Genomic DNA, 20,473 nt, shown 5'->3' with positions numbered 1-20,473 from the left:
ATGGCACTTTATGATGGCAACACCAAGATAAGTTTATAAAAATCACGGGGATATAAAAATTGGCTTTCAAAAAAGCTCTTTAACAGGGCTCTATGATCTTCCAGTGCCCTGTCAGTGGAGAATAAAAAACATTTGAAAAAAAGAAGAGATATATCCATGCTTCTGATGCAAAAAAATGACTTTCCTTTTTGTTCAAGTTTTTTTGTTCAAGGGAGGCTAAAATTCTACTGTATATTGTTTTAATAAAGTTTAATATAAAGTTAAAATGGTCGACCTTTGAGAATGATACAAGTAAGTATTTTACAATGTTTCAAAGTAACTTCCAGAATATTACAGTGTTTCCTTCTGGAGAGCGGGAATGCTAAACTGATACCAAATTCTTAATTTATAAACTTAGAAACTTACTAAGGGGGCTGGGAGGAGGATTATACAGGAAGGGGATTTGTTTTTTGGTACAATTAATTTTGATACCCTTTTCTATTTCCCAGCCTTTCTTCTCCCGAAATGGCATCAAAAGGGCCATTTTAGGTTTTATATGGCACTTTATGACGACATTTTACTCAGAATTGCATTTTACTGTTACGATTGATTGAAATACTACTACTACTACTACTACTTATAATAATACCTCACTACAGCACCTGCACAGCTGTCTGAGACCAGCATAGCTGCACATTCCCCTCATCCATCACAATCTATTCAAAGTCTCCTCTTTACACCCTTCTAAGAGGTTGAAATATCCTTTAAATACTTCCTTATTATCTTTTCCCACCCCATTCGGGAACGACCTGTTTTTCGTTTGGCCCTAGATGGTTGGCCAAAAAGGTCTATCTTCAGTAAATTGTCATCCTTCAGCGGCAGAAGTTGTCCTATCAATCTCAACCTTTCTCTCATTATAGCCCTAGAAAGCGGAATAGAATCATATTTATTGTACAGTTTTCTATTTGGAATACAGTCAGTCAGATGGGTACACAAAAGAATCTATTAGACAGTTCTTTTGGAAAACATCCTACAAATCCTCCTCTGTGTTTCGGAGTTATCTTGTTTTTCAAGCCAATAGATCTTCCTCGTTATTCAAGCCAAGGGACGGTAAGTTTCCTACATAGGGTTTTCGACTAAGGCGTTTCTAACAGCGTACTTTTTGTTTTGATCAGACACTATTTGTAGGAGTTACGGGCTATTGTATTTTTTAGCATTGGACGTGATCGTCTCTTACTAGGTTGCTAGCTACCGCTGCAACCCGGACTAGCCATGGCTCTCAAATCTTTCATTACTTCCACCAAGTTGAAGTGAACGAACGTGATAGTTTTACAATTGTGAGTTTGAGAAGAATAAACAGGAAAGAGGAATAGATTTTTTAGTATCTACGACACGAGCAAAGTTACACAGGATGACAAATGAATCCGGACAACTAAAAAACAGTCTGAAAGTAAATTTAAAAAAAAACAAACAAGTTTTTCAACTGAAAGTAAGGAGCAACCTTAAAAATTAAAACAAACCAAAGTTATTCCGTATATGAGGAAGGTTGCACACTCCTCAATACCTCGCTCTTTACGCTAAAATTTCTTACAACTTTTAAGATTCTTATCCTAATGAAACTACCCTTGCGTTTCAGGAGTCGTTCTTAAGGGATTAGAATAATATGTCAAACTTTAGCGTAAGAACGAGGCATTGAGTCATTCGCTAATTTTCTAAATGAAAAAATGTAAGAACATATGACATAAGCTCCTATAATGGATGGTTATCCACTGGTAACGCTCACAGAGTTCTGTTACATCTTAGAGGTACATGAGACGAGTCTTTTCTTGAGCAGAAGTGTTAAAATACTTTTAGTTAGGAAATTTACGCATGGAGGGGGCCTTAGGGTCATTGCCATGCAAATATATAAAGTGGTGGGACTTCTCATATAAAATCACAGATTTTTCTTAATATTTTGACTTATTTTTGAGTCCAGAACTCTCGAGCCCCCCCCCCCTCTATGCCCAAAAAATGCTGATATCTGCCTGCTGCCTGTTATCTCGAAGATCATTTAATAATTTGTAATATGGACCAAAACTAAACCCCATAATTTTACTCAATTTCTCTATGGATTTGTAGTATTACGTACTTTTTCCATTCAAAATGTTTTCTGCGAGGGTTGTTTGCAAATTTTATTTGCGTTTTCCTAAAAACTTATGATAATATTCATTTCAGAAGTGATGATATAAGGTTGATACCACAAGCGACAAGAAGTGCCACAAGAGGAAAATTACCAGGAACTTCTAATCAGCAGTGGTAACGACTACCTCAGACGCTCGGATTTTCTATACCAAATGACTATATTGGAATAACTGACTTTTACAATGTGACATTGCTATCTCGGATTTTTTTTTTTTCGGGTGAATGGTTACCATGCTCTTCAGTTAGTTTCTCCAAAAGTAGACTGGATATGTTTGCCTATAATAATGAGGATCTGATAGTGGTTGAAGTTATAGGCTCTTACCCTTAGTATTGTATTAGGCTATGCCCCCTTCTAATCTTTGTTTATTTATTTTGTTTTTATTTATTTTTATCCTATCATTGACTTTATTTTTTTAATATAGGAAGTAACATCACAAATTTATGCGACACTTTATGATTACCCTTGTCTTAAAGAAAGCAAGGATCTTCTGAGCTACATTGAAGAATGTCTTCGTTTGTCGTGGAATCTGGTGAACCAGGTGATACTTTTTTTTTACACAGATCTAGGCCCACTCAAGAACAGATCTAGGCCCACTCAAGAAAAAAAGAAAACAGCTGCGAGTATTTTTGATTGATATTCCAAGCCATACATGTACTGCAGCCTATTTGAGAATATAAATTGAATATGTAATAAGATCACAAAAGGGTTTAAAAGATATATAAAATTAATATGAGATTAACCTAAATGTATAAACTACTATATTGTTCAAGGAATTGAGCATAGAGTTTAAAAAAAAAAACCTCCCGACACACACAAAAAAAGAAACAACAACAAACAAACAAACAACAGCGGTAAACGCTGTTAAAATATAAATGTTTTTATTTTTATAACCTTAATAAATCAAATAATATTAACATTTTGATTACTAAATATCAGTATATGTATATTAAACTGACAATGCACATTCATTTGTATTTTTTCAGTAATGTGCAAATTTTGTTCTGGCCCTGGGAAGGCATTGGGGTTTTGCGCCCAACTTATGTTAATTTCTGCTCGTTTTGAGTTTGACTCGGTTGATTATTATAGTTTCTGTTCGTTTTGGGTTTTATTTATTTATCGATGGTGATTTGTGGTAGTTTCACGCTTGGCAGATTATTTGATTTTATTTGTGCTTATATTTGATTTAATGGAGTTATTTACTTTTCTTTGAAAAACTTATTTTGTAGAAAAAGTTTTTTAAATTAATTTCTGTTCGTTTTACATTGACATAGTCTTTTCAGGGAAAAAAAATAATGCTTTAAATCTTTTCTTTTTTTAAGACTTTATAGTTTGGCCTGCTATTTGTATGCTGGAGAAAAATTTTCAGCAATTTTTAATAACATACACCCTTTTAAAAATCTGGACACAAATAGTACTGTCTGTAATTTAGTTTCATACCTCCTCTAGTTGACCTAAAATGGAAAACTTGATACCAGTCGCAAAAAAATCTGTTTAATTTCTTTGATAGCTTGGATACACTTACGCTATTTTGATTTGGTTAAACTTTAAGAGCAGAAATGGAGGGTTGGCGCGGGAGAGTGGGAGTGGAAGGGGGATTAGTTGCCTTCAAATCACTTTCGACTATTGAAAAGGGGATAAGCCCTTTCTATTTTCAATCAAATGAGCCCTTTTCGAAGTTCCCATGACAACTCCTTCGATAGGAAGTGCCCTGGTCTCGCAGAGGGGTGTTAGTCACTCTCCAATCACTTTCAACTATTAAAAAAGGCTCTATCCCTTTCAATTTCCAATTGAATAAGCCCTTTTGAAGTTTCTACGCTTTCAATGAAAACTTTATACGCCCTAGGGCATAACTTACAGCCCTTGCCCTGAGAGCCGTGGGGAGGGGGTGTTTCATCCTTAAAGACCTAATTTCCAAAACTTTCAACTACGTTGAATAAAATGGCTATCTAAAATATTGATTGGATGTGTTTGGAGAAAAGATGGCGTGAGAGGGGGGTTAGTTACCTTCAAATCACTTTTGATTATTAAAAAGGGCACTAGCCCTTTCAATCTCCATTCAAATGAGCCCCTTTTCAAGTGTTTATGACAAAGATTTCAATAAAAACCTTATATGCCCCCAGGGCATAACTTATAACCCTTGCCCTGAAGACTGTGGGGGGAGTGCCCTGCTCAAAAGTATAATTTCCTGAACTTTGAAGTGCGTGGAACAAAATGGCTATCACAAAATCTCTATTGGATGTGTTTGGGGAAATGGTGGGCGTGGAAGGGGTATTAGTTGCTTTTCAATTACTTTCGACAATTAAAAACGGCACTAGCCATTTCAATTTCCTATCGAATGAGCCCTTTTTGAAGTTTCTACGACAACGCGTTATTTGAAAACCTTATATGCCTTATATGAAACCGCTTATATAAACCTGATATGAAAACCGCTGGGCATTATTTGCAACCCTTACCCTGAGGGCTGTGGGGGGGGGGGGGGTTGCCATCCTCAAAGACCTAATTTCCAGAACTTAAAACTACGTTGAATAAAATGGCTATCTCAAAATTTTGATTGGACGGGTTTGGGGAAAAATTGGGCTGAGAGGGGTGTTAGTTGCCCTCTAATCACTTTCGACCATTAAAAAGGGCACTAGCCCTTTGAATTTCCAATCGAATGAGCCTTTTTTAAAGTTTCTGAGACAACGCCTTCTATAAAATACCTTATATGCCCCCAGGGCATCACTTAAAACCCTTGCACTAAGGGTTGTGGGGGACTGTCCTCAAAAACATAATTTCTCTCTGGAAATCAACTACGCTGAACAAAATGGCTATCTCAAAATTTTGATTGGATGTGTTTTGGGAAATGATGGGCTTGGAAGGGGTGTTAGTCGCCTTCCAATCCCTTTCGACTATTAAAAAGGGCACAGAACACTCCAATTTCCAATTGAATGAGCCCTTTTCGAAGTTTCTACGACAACTTCTTCGATACGAAGTGCTCTGCTCTAAAGGAAAAAAATAATAAATAATACATTGTGCCAACATCGTTCTTATATGCCCCCAGGGCATAACTTAAAACCCTTGCACTGAGGGGTGTGGGGGAGTTTCCTCCTCTTTACTTATTCCCCGTTTCTTGTCTCGTTCTCGAGTGTCCCCGTTCTTTACTTATTCAGCGTGATCGTGCTGCCTATGATTTATACGAAAAATTTCTATATAAACCGTATATGCCCCCAGGGCATAACTTACAACCCTTGCACTGAGGGCTCTGGGGGATTATCATCTTGAAAGGCCTAATTTTCAGAACGTTCAACTACAGTGAACAAAATGGATATCTCAAAATTTTGATTGGATATGTTTTGAAAATGGTGGGTGTGAGAGGGGCGTTAGTCGCTATTCAATCACTTTCAACTATTAAAAAAGGCACTAGCCCCTTAAATTTCCAAATGAATGAGCCCTTTTGCGGTTTCTACGACAACGCTTTCAATAAAAACTTTATATGCCCCAGGGCATAACTAGCAACCCTTGCGCTAAGGGCTCTGAGGGGGTTATCATCCACACATACCTAATTTCCAGAACTTTCAACTACGTTGAACAAAATGGATGTCTCATAATTTTAATTCGACGTGTTTGGGAAAACGGTGGGCGTGAGAGGTGTGTTAGACCCTATCCAATCACTTTCAACAATTAAAAAAGGCATTAGCCCTTTCAATTTCCAATTGAATGAGCTCTTTTGAAGTTTCTACGACAACGCTTTCAATAAAAAGTTTATATGCCCCTAGGGCATAACTTACAACCCTTGCCCTGGGGGCTGTGGAGGGAGGGGTTTTCATCCTTAAAGACCTAATTTCCAAAACTATCAACTACGTTGAATAAAATGGCTATCTAAGTAAATGGTGGGAAAATGGTGGGCGTGAGAGGGGTGTTAGTCCCTATCCAATCACTTTCAACAATTAAAAAAGGCATTAGCCCTTTCAATTTCCAATTGAATGAGCCCTTTTGAAGTTTCTACGACAAAGATTTCAATAAAAACCTCATATGCCCCCAGGGCACAACTTATAATCCTTTCCCTGAGGGTTGTGGGGGAGTATCCTCCTCAAAAATGTATTTTCTATACGGAAATCCACTACCCTGAACAAAATGGCTATCTTAAAATTTTTATTGGATGTGTTTTGGGAACAGATGGGCGTGGAGGGGGGGGGGCTAGTTGCCCTTCAATCACTTTCGAGTATTAAAAAGGGCACTAGCCCTTTGAATTTCCAATCGAACGAGCTTTTTTTGAAGTTTTTACGACAACACCTTCTTTAAAAACCTCATATGCCCCCAAGTCATAACTTAAAACCCTTGCCCTGAGGGTTGTGGGGGAGTGTCCTCCTCAAAAACATATTTTCTATCCGGAAATCAACTGCGCTGAACAAAATGGCTATTTTACAATTTTGGTTGGATGATTTTGAGGGAATGATGGGCGTGGGGAGGGGCTAGTTGCCCTCCAATCACTTTCGACTATTGAAAGGGGCACTAGAACTCTCAATTTCCAATCGAATGAGCCCCTTTTGAAGTTTCTACGACGACCTCTTCCTTATGAAGTGCCCTTCTCTAAAGAAAAAAAACAATAAATAGTACATTGTGCCAACATCGTTCTTATATGCCCTCAGGGCATAACTTAAAACCCTTGCCCCGAGTGTTGGGGGGAGTGTCCTCCTCAAAAACATATTTTCTATCTTGAAATCAACTACGCTGAACAAAATGGCTACCTCAAAATTTTGATTGGATGTGTTTGGGGGAATGATGGGCGTGGAGGGGGGGGGGGCTAGTTTTCCTCCAATAATTTTCGAGTATTAAAAAGGGCACTAGCCCTTTGAATTTCCAATCGAACGAGCATTTTTTGAAGTTTCTACGACAACACCTTCTTTAAAAACCTCATATGCCCCCAGGTCATAACTTAAAACCCTTGCCCTGAGGGTTGTGGGGGAGTGTCCTCCTCAAAAACATATTTTCTATCTGGAAATCAACCGCGCTGAACAAAATGGCTATCCTAAAATTTGGATTGGATGATTTTGGGGGAATGATGGGCGTGGGAAGGGGCTAGTTGCCCTCAAATCACTTTCGACTGTTGAAAAGGGCACTAGAACTCTCAATTTACAATCGAATGAACCCCTTTTGAAGTTCCTACGATGACCTCTTCCTTATGAAGTGCCCTTCTCTAAAGAAAAAAAAACAATACATAGTACATTGTGCCAACATCGTTCTTATATGCCCTCAGGGCATAACTTAAAACCCTTGCCCCGAGTGTTGGGGGGAGTGTCCTCCTCAAAAATATATTTTCTATCTGGAAATCATTTACGCTGAACAAAATGGCTACCTCAAAATTTTGATTGGATGTGTTTGGGGGAATGAAGGGGGGGGGGCTATTTGCCCTCCAATCCCTTTCGACTATTAAAAAGGGCACTAGCCACTCCAATTTCCAATTGAATGAGCCCTTTTCGAAGTTTCTACGACAACTCCTTCGATACTAAGTGTCCGGGTATGGAGAAAAAAAAACAAAAAAAACACATTGTGCCCACATCGTTCTTTACATTGCTCTTTACATCGTTCATTGTGTCCACATCATAGGCAGCGCTAGCGCGCTGCCTATGATATCTTTGCCTTTATGGTACTATGGCGTGGAAAACGCGCAGGTAGAAGAGTCCCAGAACGCAGAGAGCGCTGTGTACTTTATAACAGCGACTACTGTATACCAGTAATCTCACAGTTCGTAATGAAAGCGGAACATAAAAGCCAAAGAATGAGCAACACTTGAGACCCGTAATTACTTTACATTGCTCAGAAACTATAACAATATTGAGGCCTTATTACTGCGATGAAGCTTTGAACATCTCGGATAACCTCCCTCCTATGCTAAAACCAGTCACTCTAATTGCTTGATTGCATTTCCCATGTGGGATTCTGTTCAACTCCAGATAACTGATGAATAATGTGGACGAGTTAGAGCTTGTCTTACGCATCAACTCGACACCACTAGCAATAATTGCTGAGTGCTCGGATTATTACAACGGAAACAGAGGCCATTAAAGGTTACCATGTTTTTTTCCAGTCAAGGAATGCATGATTTGTGAGACGGATAAGCCGTGGTTAGATACTAAGATTAAAACAATGATCAAAGAACGATGTAAACTCCATGCCGCAGGAGACACACTAAATGTGAACAAGATGAGAAATAGTCATTTCGGCCTTCCGAGCTTCTCGAAAAAGTTACCTACGGGAAAAGTAGCGCCACTCCTAAAGTCAGAGTCACACTATTGGCACGGTGCAGTAAAACAGCTTAGGGGAAAAAAGAAAGGAAGTGAAGTACGAATCAACATCCCAATCGGTATTTTAATTAAAACATCTGACGTTAACAAGTTTTTTACACAAATTTGTTCTGCTTACCCAGCCATAAGTGACAAACTTTTCCTAGCCAAACCAATTTCATCTGTAATAAACCAGCGATCTACAGAACAATTATCTGCAAAGATGTGGAGAACTAAGAATGTCCGTGTCATACCGAAAGTTAAGTCACCCCAGTCATATGATCGACTGAGACCCATATCAATAACTACCAACTTAGCAATGGTAGCTGAGGCTTTTATTTACCACTCTCTTTTACAAAAAAAATGTGCCTTCGATAGATTCGTACCAATATGGCGCGGCAGTATATCTAGTACGAATTTACCACTTAATCGTCCAGTGGCTGGTCAATTCTAATAGCATTGTTGACTTAATTTAACTGGACTACAAAAAAACGTTCGATCATAGGCAACGCAATCGCGCTGCCAAAGTAAAGAACGATGCTGGCACAATGTATTATTTATTTTTTTGTTTTCCATACCAAGGCACTTCGTATCGAAGGAGTTGTCGTAGAAACTTCAAAAAGGGCTCATTCGATTGGAAATTGGAGTGGCTAGTGCCCTTTATAATAGTCGAAAGTGATTGGAGGGCAACTAGCCCCCCCCCACGCACACCCTTCCCCCAGACATACCCAATCAAAATTTTGAGATAGCCATTTTGTTCAGCATAGTTGATTTCCAGATAGAAAATATGTTTTTGAGGAGGACACTCCCCCAAAACCCTCAGGGAAAGGGTTTTAAGTTATGGCTTGGAGACATATAAGAACGATGTTGGCCCAATGTATTATTTATTATTTTTGTTTCCTTTAGAGCAGGGCACTTTGTATCGAAGAAGTTGGCGTAAAAGCTTCGAAAAGGGCTCATTCAATTGGAAATTAGGTGGCTTGTGCCCTTTTTAATAGTCTAAAGTGATTGGAAGGCAACTAACACCCCATCCACGCCCACCACTTCCTGAAACACATCCAATCAAAATTTTGAGATAGCCATTTTGTTCAGCGTAGTTGATTTCCAGAAATAAATTATGTTTTTGAGGAGGACACTCCCCCACAGCCTTCAGGGCAAGGGTTGTAAGTTATGCCCTGGGAGCATATCAGGTTTTTATAGAACGCTTTGTTGTAGAAACTTTAAAAAAGGCTCATTCGATCGGAAATTCAAAGGGCTAGTGCGCTTTTTAATAGTTGAAAGTGATTGGAGGGCAACTAACCCCCCTCTCACGCCCACCTTTTCCCCAATCACATTGAATCAAAATTTTGAGATAGTCATTTTATTCAACGTAGTTTTAAGCTCTGGAAATTAGGTCTTTGAGGATGACAACCCCCCACAGCCCTCAGGGCAAGGGTTTAAGTTATGCCCTGGGGGCATATAAGGTTTTTAAAGAAAGCGTTGTCGTTGAAACTTCAAAGGGCTCATTCGATTGGAAATTGAAATGGCTAGTGCCTTTTTAATGGTTGAAAGGGATTGGAAGGCAACTAACACCCCTTCCACGCCCACCTTTTTCCCAAACACATCCAATCAAAATTTTGATATAGCCATTTTGTTCTACGCAGTTTAAAAGTTCAGGAAATTATACCTTTGAGCAGGACACTCCCCCACAGTCTTCAGGGCAAGGGTTATAAGTTATGCCCTGGGGGCATATAAGTTTTTATTGAAGTCTTTGTCGTAGAAACTTGAAAAAGGGCTCATTCGATTGGAAATACAAAGGTCTAGTGCCCTTTTTAACAGTCGAAAGTGATTTGAGGGACTCAAAACCCCTATGCCTTCCCAAGGCCAGAACATAATTTGCACTTTACTGAAAAAAATACAAATGAATGTGCATTGTCAGTTTAATATACATGTACTGATATTTAGTAATCAAAATGTTAATATTATTTAATTTATTAAAGTTATAAAAGTAAGAACATTGATATCTTTTTCAGTAAAGTGCAAATTATGTTCTGGCCTTGGGGAGGCATAGGGGTTTTGAGCCCAACCTATGTTAATTTCTGCTCGTTTTGAGTTTAAGTCGCCTATTTATTGTAATTTCTGTTCGTTTTGGGTTTCATTTATTTATCGCTGCTGGTTTGCGGTAGTTTTACGCTTGGTAGATTATTTGATTTAATTTTTGCTCATTTTTATTTAATTGAGTTCTTTACTTTTCTTTGAAAAACTTATTTTGTGGAAAAAGTTTTTTCAAGTAATCTTATAAAAGACCTAACCGATTTGAAAAATCTGAAGGAGATGGGAGCTAAAAGCCAAATACTACTATTAGTGACAGATGGCAATCAGTTTATCATTTGTTTGGCGAAGATTCCTGTTCTGAGTGGTCAGAACTAACCTGCAGCTGCCCCCAAGAGATGAAACGATCTGTTCTTTTATTCATTGCCGTTATCAACCCAATCCTAGCAGAATTCGAAGAGTATTTGAAGTTAATTCTGGTTCAGGTTCAGGTTCATACATTTTTATTAAAAAAAAAACAACTAAATGTGACAACAAGTCGCAATAAAGCAAGAAGATGCTTGAAAAAGCGACCGGTTGGATATCCTGCATGACAATTCAACACACCAAATAAAATGAAAAAAGGGGATAACAATAATAATAACTGAAATTAATGATAAATATATAATGGCACAAAATTAAAAAAAAATATATCTACAAAAAAAAAGAAAAAAAAAGCCTTCTCTCGAACCTTTAACACTACCAAATTCCTGAAAAGAAATGATTTTTAATACGTGTTTTAAGTTGCGGCACACTCTCAGCTTGACGAACAGAATCTGGGAACAAATTCCAAACTGACGAGCCCATGTGTCTGGTCACTTGACTCGTTCTCATTGTGCTCTGTTGCTCAGATACAAGACTATCCGCACTCCTAGTCGAATAAGCGTGATAAAACGAATTAGGCTTAAAAATATTCATAAAAAAATCGGGTGCAAGACCATTCAGACACTGAAATGCAATTACTCCAATTTGATAATCTCTTATTTCACCAACCTTTAAAATTTTAAACTTTCTAAAAAGTGATTTAGTGCTATCAATACCACGATCATACCTTCCAATCAACCTTATAGCATTATTCTGTAGAACTTGAACTCTTCTAAAATTGCAACTAAAATTACTTTCCCAAATCAAACAACCATAATTTATATAAGGCGCTATTAATGAAAAATACAATAAAAGCAGAATTTTCAAAGGTAAAAAATTTTGAAAACGGTTCAGAACTCCAAGGCCCCGCGCCAGCTTGCATGCTATGATGTCGCAGTGTTTTCTCTACCTCAAGTTTCGATCCAGGATGAATCCCAGACATCGGATCTCTTCGACCTGTGAGAGGGGTAGGCCATTGTAAATAATGACACCAGGGAGAGTGGGAGCAGAACCATTCCTCGTAAACATCATACAATTAGTTTTTGATGCATTGACGCTAAGTAGGCTAGCAAAAACAAATTCATGTAGGCCATCAAGCGCCTTATTCGCCTTGAACAAGAGCTCTTGCAGCGACTTTGCTGCAATCACTAAAGCCGTGTCGTCAGCAAACGAAGTAACTGAAGCTCCGGGAATGTAGAATCTCATTGTGTCTACGAATATCAGGTACAGTAGAGGACCAAGAACTGAGCCCTGTGGAACACCACACTTTATGGGAAACAGCTGAAAAGATTTGTTACTCAAAGTCACTCATAGCTTCCTTTCACATAAATATGATTCAAACCAATTAAAAACACTACCCTTTATGCCTAAATAATACAGCCTTTCAAATAAAATCTTAAAATCAACCGTGTCTAAAGCCTTTATAAAATCAATAAAAACGCCCATACACTGCTCGCCATTCTCAAGTGCTGAGTTAATATTTTCCAGAAGATGCTGGACTGCTTGCGTCGTCGAATGTCCTTTCCGGAAGCCAAATTGACCATCGTGTAAAACACCAATTTTCATCAGATACTCGTAAAGCCGGTGATGAACAATCTTTTCATAAATTTTTGAATAAATCGGGAGAATTGATATTGGTCTCGAATTAGATATGTCAGTTTTGACTCCACCTTTGTGCAACGGTACAACTTTAGCTATTTTAAGCGCACTCGGAAACATCCCCTTTTCCATAGAAATATTGATAAGGTATACGAGGACAGGAAGCAAATGAGCCAGAACCGACTTGAGCGTTCTAGGGCTCAATCCATCAACTCCTGCACTGTTTGACTTAATCGTGCTAACAATTTTGCGTACCTCCTCTTCAGTACAAGGCTAGAGATTCATTACAAAGCTTCTTCCTCACTCATCCACAAAATTGCTTGATTCGAAAACATGAGAGTTCCTTGCTTCTTCTTGAATCTTGCAGCCAATTTCAGAGAAATATTGTCCAAATGCGTTGCAGATTTCCTCAGTTTCTTCCAAGGTCCTATTATTTAGCACAATTTTTGGCTCCGATGGCTTCATAGGACATTTTAGAAGATCATTCTCAACTTACGATGTTGCTTTGGGGTTACCTTTACTTTCTTCAAATACATTTTTAAAATATGCCTTCTTTTTTTTCCTTCTTAGGGTAATTGCCTTATTCCTTAGCTCTTTATACATCACAAGGAGCTCATTATTTTGCGGAATATTCAGATTGTCCTCACAAGCCTTCTTTATCATATTAAACAGATTAAGCAGCTCATCATCACACCACGGTTTTCTCGGTATATTCTTTCTGGGGTTTGTTTCTTTAAGCGGAAACATGCTATAATAAATATTCGACACTATTTGGTTAGACTTTTCAAATGCTTCCGACGGATGATCTTCATTCAGTACTGTTTACCAGTTAATAACACTAATTTGTTCTTCAAATTTTTTCAGATTAACTGGCTTCAGTTCACGCATTGGTATTTTATTCTTTCTGCTATTTTTCTTCACTTCAGAATTCAAATGCAATACAACCGGAAGATGGTCGGAGGCTGGGCTTAAAACAACAGAGCAGCACGCTTTACTTAGTATCGCTGAAGCCACAAACACATTATCGATGAGCGTTTTCGAATGATCCGTGATTCTTGTTGGAATGCTCACGGTCGGGTATAAATAATTTGATATCATCAGGCTCAAAAAATCCTAATCTGTTCCATGCATATTTAACAAATCAAAATTAAAGTCTCCCATACATATAAACTCTTGACTAGATCTATTTACCTTTGCAGCAAGAAATTCAAATCCTTCAGCAAACTCTTCAAATGATGCACTTGGTGGCTTATATACAACAGTAAAAATACAAGCTCGATTTTCAAACTGAATTTCTATACTAAAGGTTTCTATCTTACCCTCCTTTCAAATGTCCAAATCCTTTCTAATTTTAAAATTCAAATCCTGTCGGACAATGAAAGCCAGGGCTCCACGTCCCATTGATTATCGACTTCGAGCAATCAGTTCATAACCTGGAAAGTTAAACGACGAGAGAAGGGTATCATGACCTAATAATGTTTCACATAATGCCATTAAATGTAAATTATTAGATCGGGAAATAAAATCAAAAATCTCATGGTAAGAAGACGTTAAATGACAATTCCATATACATGCATGAAATCCAGACCGGTCTAACTCCTCCAAAACTGATAACTGGCGATATTTACTATCAAGAGATGGACAAAAACTAATTTGCGACCCATCGTTTTTAATATCCGTCAACAAATAATCATCAACATTAAATGGATTATTTTGCAAATCACTCAATCTTCCACGTAAACTACTGTTCATATCAACTTAAAAAAAAAATTCTATAATTCATCCCTTTTCCGCACTCAAATGGGACGATATTTATACTCATAAGAAATAAAAAAGTAACCAACAAAATAAAAATCTAAATAAAGAGCAATATAGAACATCTTAACGAGATAAACACTACCAAACTACTCATAAACAACAAACTAAACGCAATCTGAAAGCAAGTTTATTCGACGAGCAGCTCGCTCACCCGGAAGCATTGCGAGAACCTAACCACGATCTGACCATACATTTTTCACGCCAAACTTGTCTCTCGCGGCACTCAAGATATCACGATGGCGCTTGGTTAGAGACTCAGACAAAAATATTTTCGAACCAGCCAATTTTGATTTACTCGCAAACACTTTACAGGCCGTTTCACAGGTAGAAAATCTCACGAACACTGGTGCAACTTTATCGTAAATTGACGACTTGTCTTCACTTCTCAAGTACACAGTACGAAATACGGTAGCAAAAAAGCAGTTTGACCACACTTTCTTCACGGACCTCATCAACCAGTGCCAATCAAATGGCCTACGAGTGAATGAACAAAAATCGAAAGTTATACAATTCAATCCACTCAAGTGGGCCATTATAACCCCAGATGTGCCGTTTCCAACTGTTTTCTCTGCAACAATCCTAGGTGTAACATTTAAAGATGATTGCTCGTTTAAGCTGCATGTTGACAATATTGCACGCAAAATGTCACTACTCAATCCAGAGTTTAACAAGTATGCACAGGTTGGGCTTCTCTGATCGAAGACTCCTACTGGTGTATGCAACCTACATCAGGCTCATCCTCGAGTAGTGCTCTTCCGTTTGGAGTTCTCAAAACACTGCTTACATGTCTTCAGAACTAGAAGATGTCCAAAAACGTGCTGCTAAAATAATACTTGGACCCCGCTTAGCAGAATTACTAGGCATCACAATAAACTACAACCCGTTAAGTGCCGTACGAAAAGATTTGTAAACTCCTTCGTGCCATATTTTTTAAGTGTATTTAACAAGTAACCTTTTTTTCGCATTTTCTATTTCTTTTGTGATTGTAAAATTAGTATAATTTAGCGTTAATTTTTTAGTGCTATGATACCTATTTAAATAAACGAATACGAAAACAGAACAATTTTTAGTGACTAACCTGTACTGTGCACTAGCAATGGTACTAGTTGTTTAGTTTCTATTAAACCATTAAAATCACATTAATTTCCACTTTTAATGGAAATTAAAGTTTTTTATTGTTTAAAAAAATAAAAGTTGTGTGACAGATTCAAACTTTAGCGTAAAGAGCGAGGTATTAAGGAAGGGACAGCCCCTTTCATATACGGAATAATTTATGTTCGTTTTAATTTTTAATGTCGTTCCTTACTTTCAGTTAAAAAACTTGTGTTTTTATTTAATTTCTGAACTTTTTTGAATTAATGTAGCTTTGATTTTGGCTCACCGTACATAAATAATTAAAATGAAATTTTCATAACAATTTTACTTTTTTTTTTGCTACATGGCTTTCTCGAAATTTTTTTCTGACGTAACTTATAAATTACTTACGTAAGGAACTTCTATATTCGTATGTTTTATTACGTATATTAGGGAGTTCGCCCCCTAGTCGATACCTTGCTCATTCCGTTAAATTTCGAAATTTTTTCGAATTATAAACCCATGAATCACATAGGCCGGCTAATTATAATAGTTAGCTTCTTTGAAACTAATAATAAAAACTTAGCGTAAACGGCAAGGTGTTGACTAGGGGGTGAACCCCTTCCTATACGTAATAATTTCTGTTAGTTTAAATTTTTAATATTGCTTCTTATTTTCAGTTGAAAAAGCTTGTTTTTTTTTATTGAATTTCTGATCGTTTTTTAAATAATGCTAGGAAATCCGGCGCCCCCTTCATAAGAATGTCCCTTCCTCCAAGGAAACATCCTCCATGGAAGGATCTTCACCTGTAACCCCCTTCTCCAACACCCCCTAATCAGAAAAAAATCCCTCCTGAAACGTCTTTATACTTCCCATTAACCAATACTATATGTAAACAATGGGCAAAGTTCGTAACTTCCAGCCCTTCTCCCGGGAACTCTGGGGAATTAAGTCATCCTCAAAGACATATTTATTAGATTTTTGACTATGCTGAACAAAATGGCTATCTCAAAATTTTGATTGGGTGACTGGGAAAAAAATGAGCGTGGGAGGGGGCCCAGTTGCCCTCCAATTTTTGATCACTTAAAAAGGGCACTAGAACTTTTAATTTCCGTTCAAATAAGCCCTCTTACGATATTCTAGGACTACTGGATCGATACGATCACCCCTGGGGAAAATAGAAAACAAAACAAACAAACAAAAAGACACGCATCCGTGATCTGACAAAACACGCATCTGACAAAAATATAAAATTCCACATTTTTGCGGATAGAAACTTGAAACTTCCGCAGTAGGGTTTTCTGATACTCTGAATCCGATGGTGGGAATTTCATTGAAGTTCTATGACTTTTTGGGGGTGTTTCCCCTTTTTTCGAAAATAAGACAAATTTTCTCAGGCGCGTAACTTTTTGATGGGTAAAACTAAACTTAATGAAACTTATATATTTGGAATCAGCATGAAAATCTGATTCTATTGATGTATCTATGGGTCAAGGCCGTATCCAAGGGGGGGGGGGAACCCGGTTTGAACCCCCCCCCCCCCCGAAATTTTTTACCGAGTCGAAAATAAGTCGAAAATTAGTAAAACCTAGGTAAAAATCAGTAAAATTAGTCGAAAACTGAGTCGAAAATTAGTAAACCCCCCCCCCCCGAAAAAAAATCCTGGATCCGCCCTTGCTATGGGTATCAAAATTCCGGGTTTTAGAGTTTCGGTTACTATTGAGCAGGGTCACTCCTTACTTACAGTTCGTTACCACGAACTGTTTGATTGTTCGATATCTAATCCTTCCTTAATATTCTTGTATATAGATTAGAATACTGAAAAAAGGGACTCTTCAGTCTTATTTCTGAAATCAAAGAGTCGGTGATCTTAAATCTTTTTTTTTGTTTACTGAAAAGACAGAGTGATAAGTAGCCGGGTCTTAGAGTTTCGGTTACTATTGAGCAGGGTCGCTCCTTACTTACAGTTCGTTACCAAGAACTCTTTGATTTTTCGATATATAATCCTTCCTTAATATTCTTGTATATAGATTAGAATAGCCTACTGAAAAAAGGGACTCTTCAGTCTTATTTTTGAAATCAAAGAGTCGGAGATCTTGAATCTTTTTTTTTTGTTTACTGAAAAGACAGAGTGATAAGTAGATTTTGACCAACCCTAAAGAGTTGAAAATAACATTGAAAGATCACTTATTGGCCGTAAGACTGAAAAGTCTAGGTGAATTTTTTTTTATCTTTCTTCTAAAGTGAGTTCTAAAACTAAAATGAAAGAAGTATTTTTTTTCTCTATTAATCTGTTCATACTTGAATATTAATATGGAAATTGTATTTTGACTTTTCATCTTTTTCCCACTTTTTCCTACTTATGAAAAAAATTATTTCAGACACCACCATTCGCATTGGAATATGAAGCAAGAATTTTTGATCCAAATCTCCACGTCCGATTCCATGACTCAAATCCTAGACAAAATTCTATTAAAACCTATTTATGGCCAGCGCTTCAAAAGGGCCCTAATGGCCCATGTGTTCACAAGGCAGTAGTATTGACCTAGAGTTTTTCAATGGATAAATTTACCTTCGATCATTTCTGTTATAATTTTTTTGTAAATTAAAATGTTCGCTATGTAATTATTCTAGAAAGACGAAATTTATCTGATTTTGATAGGGACAAGACAGTACTCAAGGTAAGGTTCATGTCTGTTTATGTAATACCCACTTTAATAGAGACGCTTAGAGAATGCTGTATATCCTTATCAGGTTGGTTTTCTTAAATATATTCTATATCAGTAAGAATAGTTCTAAGCACCTAGCTATATTAGAAGCTAAGAAATAAATAACTCACCAGACAACCCTATGATCTTCCTCAATAGTTACGGGTTGTGCTATGTGTTATTGTCCAGATTTACAAAGCAAGTATATTTACATATTCATAAAATTTGTTCAACATATTTGAATTATTTAAAGATAATAAATTGATAAATTATACAAAAATTTATGTAAAATAGATACTCATCATGGTTTACTGATATTTAAGTTTGTCTTCTTTTTTCATCGTGTAAGCACTCTATATGAATGCAAGTAAAATATTTAATAAATCCTAAATTTAATGTATAAGACAGCCGACGAGTTAGTATCCTTATAAAGATATATTTATGAGAGAATAAAATTCAAATTCATTTAATTCAAAAACAAGACATAGCTCTCGTGGGCAAAGCCCAAATATGATGTCTCTTAGTCATAATTGACAAAATAAAGTTGTCTGATAAAACTTCGTCAGGGTAAATAAACTAAAGGATAAAAACACTTGAGATTGAGAATAAAATTATCTGATAAAACTTCGGCGGGATAAAATAAACTAAACAATAAAAACACTAGAGATCATTGTAATATTTCACAAAGCTTGGCACAAAGCTTTTACTGTAGCGAATGGTGTTACAGTGGACTGAGGTTAGTTTCGGAACTTTCTCAGCCACTTCCCTGGGGGGCGAGATCTTATAGGAACAAAGGGTGGGGGAAGGAATGATCGGTAGATGGGATGTTGAAGGAGAGTGGAGCCAAATCTTTGGCATAATTTTCCTCGACGGGAAGACAGGGATTCAAGTTTAAATTCCTTGAGGTAAAAGGAGTAAGGTAGAGGGGAACTGCCATAAATGATTTGCAGTGATCTCTTCTGAACTCGTTCTATTTTATCAATTTCATCCTGGGTAAGGGCAAAGTGCCAAACTGGACAAGCATATTCAACTAAGGGGTGGATGAAAGTGTAAAATATTAGTTTCAGCTTGTCCTTAGGAACTCAAAATTTTTTCAGTGTTTTTAGCATTTGGATTGCGCTGTTAGATTTTTTTACAATTGTCTTTGTATTCTCCCACCATGAGAGGTCAGAAGAAATCACCACACCAAGTAAATTTATTTTATGGCTTATTATCTCGGAAGCAATAGGAGGTTCGAAAGACGGTTGAGTATTCTGAAGAAAAGAAAATGTCGTGACCGAGCATTTGTCTTTATTCAAGACCATATTTAGTTCAGCCACCTCTGAGGTAACTTGGTCAATGATACCAGCAGCATTGCTCTTCAAATCCTTAGATACGATTTCCGTTAAGGACAAGTCGTCAACGTATTTCCATCTGTCCTCCAGCTCAGCAGCAATTTCATTTATCATGAGGAGGAAGCCCAGCGGCCAATCACAGTTCCTTGTGGAATTCCACAAAAAACTGGCAGAGAAGTGGAAAATTGCTCTTTATACTTCACAGTTTGCTCTCTATTTGTTAAGAAGCTCTTGATGATTTTAATAATAAAGCTGGGTATATTTTTTCCGCCATTTTTTCTAAAAGGGTTTTGTGATCAACAAGGTCAAATGCTTTTCTGAAATCAATTGCAATCAAATTTATCCATTTTCAATGTTCATCCAGGTGTTTTAAAATAAAATCAATTAAATTAACGAGGTAATGAACTGACAAACACTTAGGGATGTTACCAAATTGCTTTCGATCAGTTACTTTCAAAAGATATTTTTTCAGCCATGCGGCAACAAAGCTTTCGTATATTCTGCTAAAAACTGACGTAACTGTAATCGGCCGGAAACCAGAGAAATCATTAGCTGCTCCTTTCTTTGGAATGGGAGTAATAAACCCTTTCTGCCATTTCTTTGGAAAATATCCTGTTTTTGTTATATTATTGAAAATTATCTGAAGGGGAAATGATAATTCTTTAGCAAATGCTTTAATGAGAGCAACTGGAATGTCAAAAGGGGGAACGGAAGTTCTTTTTAACGAAGAGAGTTTACGGATTATAATTGCTCATGAAATATCAACAATTGAATTATCATCTGAAGGAGTAGTTAAACTTACTGGAGGATCCTCGGGTGGAAGAGGGGGGTAAGACTGCACAATTGAAGCAAAATGGGCATTTAAATCATTCGCGGTTTTCTCTAGAGGCTCCTCCTTCATGAAGTCAACTGGTTGAGAACTTTTGCCAGTCAGACTTTTTACTTTACTGAAAAACTGCGACGGTTTGGACTCCAAAGCGGGGTGCAAAATGATTTTTATTCGTGCTTTTTCGACTATTTGTCATAGAACTAAAGAAAGACATAGTATAAAGCGATATTTTAATCAATTTGTCTAGAGAAAAA

General features: G+C 37.2%; 1 protein-coding gene and 1 long non-coding RNA gene across 3 annotated transcripts in view; one reads left to right on the top strand and one right to left on the bottom strand.

Annotated features, from left to right (window-relative positions):
* LOC148951354 (uncharacterized) overlaps nucleotides 1-17,967 on the top strand; it is a 162,255-nt gene extending 144,288 nt beyond the window's left edge. Inside the window, exons 8-9 of the mRNA XM_089090814.1 lie at nucleotides 2,583-2,699; nucleotides 17,730-17,967. Of these exons, the coding sequence (XP_088946940.1) occupies nucleotides 2,583-2,699; nucleotides 17,730-17,897 (285 nt within the window). The 3' untranslated portion in view covers nucleotides 17,898-17,967. The remainder of the gene's footprint in view (nucleotides 1-2,582; nucleotides 2,700-17,729) is intronic.
* LOC148951353 (uncharacterized) overlaps nucleotides 1-20,473 on the bottom strand; it is a 66,712-nt gene that overhangs the window by 43,678 nt on the left and 2,561 nt on the right. The gene's annotated exons all lie outside the window — the stretch shown is intronic.

The sequence above is a fragment of the Artemia sp. Qi Xiang Cuo genome, chromosome 6, assembly GCF_049724085.1.
Source record: "Artemia sp. Qi Xiang Cuo chromosome 6, ASM4972408v1, whole genome shotgun sequence".
NCBI lineage: Eukaryota > Metazoa > Arthropoda > Branchiopoda > Anostraca > Artemiidae > Artemia > Artemia sp. Qi Xiang Cuo.
This window is presented reverse-complemented; position numbering and strand designations above follow the sequence as displayed.